Source organism: Equus caballus, chromosome 31 (assembly GCF_041296265.1).
Source record: "Equus caballus isolate H_3958 breed thoroughbred chromosome 31, TB-T2T, whole genome shotgun sequence".
Classification (NCBI taxonomy): domain Eukaryota; kingdom Metazoa; phylum Chordata; class Mammalia; order Perissodactyla; family Equidae; genus Equus; species Equus caballus.
The window spans coordinates 8,030,402-8,036,401 of NC_091714.1; the positions used below are offsets into that span (position 1 = coordinate 8,030,402).

Sequence of the window (6,000 nt, forward strand, 5' to 3'; positions counted from 1 at the left end):
TGTTGACACAGTTACAAGTAATCTTTGTAGGTTTGTACAAGGTGAGACATGGTTTGAACCTAGACTAGTCAAATCAAATTCTTTTGCTTTGGGAAAGGCATTTGTGAGAAATCTGACAGATTACACAGAGTTTTAATAGTTGCTCAAATGCACACTTAAGGTCAAAGAAAATTCTGATATTCAAAACATACTTACAGTTATATTGACCCAAACAGGCAGAGCGCTCAATAGCAAACAGTTTATGTCAGTAATGTCTCAAATCTCTTTAATCAAAGGTATATAAACCATTCTCCAGTGGCATTTTCTATATCTTCCGAGAACTCGCTGGCCTCAGTCTTCTTATCGAAATGGGGAAGGTCAATTTATTGTCGATGGTATTTTAAAGTCTCTTTTTATTTATTACAAAAACCTTCCCTTTAATAACACAGGGAAAAAGAAAATGTGTCCAAATAGAGGTAGTAAAAATCAAAATGTACAAAGAAACAGGAGCCTCTGTTGAGCACACATTAAAAGAAAATCTTGACAGAATGACTGTCAAAATCCCACATGGATAAGTAGTCCAGCGAAGATAAAAGCCGTGTAAATATCTGAATAAGGAATTGAAGTGAGGAGCAGCTCGAGGTGTTTTGATAAACGAGGATAAACAGACAAGAAGGGAGTTCTAGCGGAGTCAGAACAAAGCAATCACTCAGAAATCATTTTAAAGCAAATAAAAGGGAAGATGTTGTAAAGAAGAAATAGGAAAAGGAAAAATAAACTGCTATAATTTGTTATACTTTCTAATTCCAATGGAAATTTTCTTAAGCTGTGCTGTAGAGAAGAGGCATTTTAGAAGGCAAACTGAAGATGAGGTGAAAGCCGAGGGAAATAAATTGCAATAGACAATTACAAAAAGGATTTAGGAAGGATGAGGTGACCTCTGCGTCAACTCCTCAGAATTCCTCTTTTAAATGGTTAAGGGCAGAGTGATGGTTACTATGTGCAATGAGACAAATAATTAGAAACAGATCCAAATCAAAGAACAAATAAACAGGCACAGGTAGAAAGTTGAGGTGTACACCTAAGAGCTGAACAGACCGTGTTTAGGTTGATTTCCCTTGTTAATTTCAAGAGCCGGTTATAAAGCAGTTAACTAAATGGCTGCATGGCATCTAATTTAGACGCTATAATTTCATGGCTTTTCAATAGAATTGTTTCCAAAAATCCTGGTACCCTGAACCCAAAGTACCCTGATTCCTTCAGTCATGTGACCCATTGCTCGACCACTAGAGTGCAACCATCACACAGAACTCTCCTCCCAGCTTGCCTCATACCCACAAAACCAATGCCCCCCAAATTTGTTCCTTAAGGAGCTTTGGTGGAGAGTTCCCATTCTTCTTGGGGTGAGCAGCACAGATGTCAATATAGAGAGGTCTATCTCGGGGCCCTCCCCTGTCTAAGGATAAACCTCCATCTCCTGCCCTGGGAGGGAGTGGAATGCCAGGAATTCTGTGGGAAGCGGTGGATGGAGGAAGGACTAGCCATTTTCTCCATAGACTTTCAACTAGACCCTTCTTGTTCCTCGGTCATCCCTGGCTGTACCGAGTCTGGAGCTTCTCCAGAACTCCTGGGCTCCGTCTTCTTCTGCATCCCCATCTTGTGGGCATTCTCCATCCTGTAACATCAGCTATCACTTCCTTCTTGTTTCGGCCTTGGGGAAACCACCATCTCTCCCACCAGTGGCTCCCCTCTCACCCTCATCCTTGTGAAATGAAGCTTTTGATGTCTTTACTACCCTTTTGGTGGGCCCCTATTGTGGGTGGTGGGGGGCTGGCAATGGAGAAATCTCAATTCTTGCTCACTGATGATAGGAATATAAAATGGTTCAGCTGCCATGGAACACAGTTGTGCAGGTCCTCAAAGTATTAAATATAAAATTACCATCTGACTCAGCAATTCCACTCTTAGGTATATACCCCAAAGAACTGACAACAGGTACTCAAACAAATGCTGTACACAAATGTTCACAGTGGCACTCTTACAATAGCCAAAAGGTGGAAACAACCCAAATGCTCACCAATGAATAAATGAATAAACAAACTGTGGTATGTGCACACAATGGAATATTACTTAGCCATAAAAAGGAATGAAGTACTGATACATGCTATAACATGGCTGGCCCTGGAAAACATTAGTGCTAAGTGGTTACTAAAGGCCAGGGATGAGGAAAAAGGAGAGTAACTAATAAATGGGTATAGGATTTCATTTTGAGATGATAATGAATTGTCCACCTTAAGATGGTTAATCTTGTTGTGTGAATTTCACCTCAAAAAAAAAAATGGATTCCATGTATCTTTTCTAAGGAAGATACTGGAGGACTTGCTCCCACAAAACGAGGAAGTAATAAATTTAAAAAGAGGAAGATGTGGGATCCAAGAAACGGGGGATGAAATAATGAAGAGGCAAAGGGATGTACTGGATGACAGCAGATGGAGTTCACACGACAGTTGTACAGCTGGCCTGACGGGGCGCACCCAGTCCAGGCTGGAGCAGGATAGAAGGTGCCAAAAGAAATATCTCTAAGATGAGGAAATAGCTAGATTACCTAATGGATTCGGATATGTACAGAAAATATTTGCAAAACTGGTAGAGAATTTGGGGTAGAATTAGTGAAAATACATAAAAAGTTTACAAAAAAAGACAACTGTTAGTTCTAGGGAGAAATGTAAGAGTATACTACATGACTCAGTTATAAACTGCATTTTTATGGCCATTAAAAACATGAACATTGGACATTTATATAAGTAATATTACAATATAATTTTATAATTATATTGGGAATGTATGGGAAAAGGACGTGTGTGTGTGTGTGTGTGTGTGTGTGTGTGTGGTGTGTGATGTTGACAGGTGCATTCAAGAGAGCCAAATCCTATATTCCAGAACAGGAAATCAATAGATAGCAATTAAAACTGAAAAAACTCAAGAAGTACCAGGATCGGAATGTTATTTAGAGATCTAAAGGTAAATGCCAATAGAATCAGTTTAAGGAGATCAAAGCAGTTGCCTTTGGGAAGAGGAAATGCAGGCGCTTCGCAGAACTTTCTGACTTGCTAAACTACGCACACATATAAAATTGATTTTGAAAAACTAAATTATATTAAAAGAATTTTTAAAATGCCAAAACAGGTTTGGATGGGTACACACTAAGTCATGACAGCATTGTGGGGCTCAAGTTAGGGAGGAAACGAGACGAGGGCCCAGGGACTGGGGAGGAGAATAAAGAGGATTTCATCTTTTATTTTTAAGGATAATGTTAAAATAATGAAAGGTTCACAATTGTTAATTCCAGGTTGTAGGAAAGTTGGCAAATTGCTTCGGTATTTGTTCAATCTGTACACTTTTCCATATAATTAACGTTTCTTAAATTAACATAACATAAAGGACTATATAATCAGCTCCACTGTGAGGATGTGGGGAGCTGGCTTCAGGGCAGTTTACAGACAGGACAGCTGAGTTACTAGTTTAAAATGAATAGTCTTTTGGAAAATGACTATTTATAGAAATAGGGCATCCTGATCAAGAGACGCATAATAATGGACCCACAGGGCTCTGTCTTAGTTCTCTGGACCACCTCTGGAGGATAGGGTCTTCTCTAAGGTTTCACATTTTCACAGGATATTGATGGAGGACTGGCGATGCCTGCAGCACTGGGCGATGACTGCTCTGAGATGGGAAGATCTGGGGACAAGGGAGCTGCCTGCAGATACTGGGAGGATAGTCATCTAGAAGAGAGAGGGAGGGAGTGACGACTGATCCAGCACCAGCGACCACTATCACTGAAAACATCTATTGATCACCTTCTACGAGTAGGGCGCTGTGACGGCATTAAATGTCCACTTTCTTCAATCCAGTTTTGGACTCTTGTTTTCTACTTGTGTAGGAAAGATAGACAACAACAACCAGTAACCTATTCAAAAGAGCAACGTCCAAGGTATGACACCCAGGGAATTCAGTCTGCCTTCTGCACTTATCAGCACTTGAACAGACTATCACGATGGCTGATAACAACAATTTAATACTTGACCAACAGCACAGATTACTTTCGATGTTTTGTGTGTTTATGTAACCACAAAAACATGCAGTGTTTTTGTTCTTGTTGCTTATTTCACAGGTCTATATAATCTACTATTTTACCTTAAAAAGGGTCATAGTGATGGGAGTAAAAGTACAAACTCAGTACAATGTATAATATACCTTTTCCATACAAAGATATCTATCTACTTACACACACATACACATGTATATCCTATGGGTCAAGTTACTTGATGCAGTAGAATCTTTAGAAATTGGAATGTTTTTCAGGTATTAAGCATATTAATTAGCTCAAGAGGAACAATTTTACTTATTATATTAATTTATTGAAGCTTAAACTTCAGAATAGCAGAGGATAAATATTAAACTGATCTAAATAAAAAGGTTTCTCCTTTATTCCTTCTTCTGTAAATAAGGGGAAAGAGATTTAAAGAGAAATTAGGAATTCCCTACCCCCATATAACTATGGATTCTGAAAAATCTCGTAATTCTGAAAATCATGAAAAGACCATCTCGTCTGAGTTCTACATAACATGAAGCAGACAGAGCACATGAACCCGTATTTAAGGGTGTATTACTCCCTTTTTACCTGGGGTCAATATCCCTGATGGTAAGCCACTGCTTGCCTTTTAAATCAGATTTAATAAACAAAAATCGTTTTGTATAGCTTTCTAGGAACACAGCTATCGCATAAAACAAGGTAATTCTGTAGAAGGAAGATGACAAAGTCACACTGGGCATATTAAGGAGGCAGAACTGACTATATGGGCTTTTCCGGTGTCTGAGTTTCTCCGGCCAAAAATACAGGTATTGACTTCCTGATCGTGTCTTCCGAACCCAGCCTGTCCCACATGCTTTCTTCTAAAAGGTGTCAAAACAAGGACAAGCAAAACCCCTGCCTCCAAAACATGTGTCCTCGCCAGCTTCTAGATCCAAGGTTCAGTGTTCAGAGCATCACGCCTATGCATCAACACACGTGGGAAGTGAAAATCCCCCTCACTCACTGAAAATTCACAGATTCGATCCACCCTATTGCGGGCAGACCCTGAGCCAGCTGTTGGACGGAGTGGAGGCCTGCTGAGGACCCGCGGGCCGTGCCAGAGAAAACCCCAGGCCAGCTGCCAGCGCAGGCTTCCCCTACCTTTCCTTCCGGTCTGCGCATCCTTCCCCCGGGAGGACCCTGGCTCCCACCGCCCGGGCACTGGCCGCGAGGTCGCTGCCGCCGCCCGGTGACTTTGCCGGAATGCAGGCAGCTGCCGCCTTGGCGAGCATCTCGTTTTCCAGAGCAGCTTCCGCCTCCCTATCACAAGCGTAAATTGTCCACAGGCATTGGCCACGTGCCCGCACCCGCTCCCATCCCCGCCTTTGAATTCTTCTCTCCCTTTCAGCCCCGCCCCACCTGGCTCCTCCACCCCAGAGCCTGCAGCCTCAGAAGGGAATTAACGCATCTGCTGGCGAAGTCACTGAGGATAAAACCTGCGACAGGTTTGGGGACCTGGGCACTCTTACCCGGGAGGCACGGGCGCTCAGCCTCCGCTGCCGGAAAGGGTGGGGTCTGCTGCCCCCTGCCGGCCCTCGTCGGTGGTCGCGCTGCGATGTGTTCCAGAAGGTAGAGAGCGCTTCAAAGGCACGGTGGAGAAGAAAGGTGGTTTGTGCTTCTGTGGGTTGGAGTTAAGTCTTAAATGCGTCAGAGCTCTTGCCTCGAGGCGCTGGGATGGCCCAAGGGGAGGTGGTCTCAGTGCTCTGCCTCTGGAAACTCCGAGCTCTTGCAAGAAGCCAACTTTCCAAATTAAGCAGGTAACACAATCCACTTGATTTCCTGTGGCTTACCTGTCTCTCCAAAGGAGCAAGCCTCTGCAAAACTAGGCTTACAAACAAGTTTTTTTAGGAGAAGAAGTTGTTGGATGTGCTGATTCCTTGCTTGCTAGC

At 42.5% G+C, this 6,000-nt stretch overlaps 1 protein-coding gene across 4 annotated transcripts in view; it reads right to left on the minus strand.

Moving 5' to 3' along the window:
- Nucleotides 1–5,599, minus strand: part of MAP3K4 (mitogen-activated protein kinase kinase kinase 4) — a 138,887-nt gene extending 133,288 nt beyond the window's left edge. For 2 of the 4 annotated variants that reach the window (XR_011434483.1, XM_023633026.2), the window contains exon 1: nt 5,213–5,587. Coding sequence is in view for 3 of the 4 variants with exons in the window: in XM_023633026.2 (XP_023488794.1) it covers nt 5,213–5,343 (131 nt within the window). In the remaining variant the exon portion in view is untranslated. Of the gene's footprint in view, nt 1–5,212 lie in introns of all 4 variants that reach the window. The other 2 variants (XM_070256506.1, XM_070256503.1) reach the window with 2 other exon arrangements.
- Nucleotides 5,600–6,000: the final 401 nt, after the last annotated feature.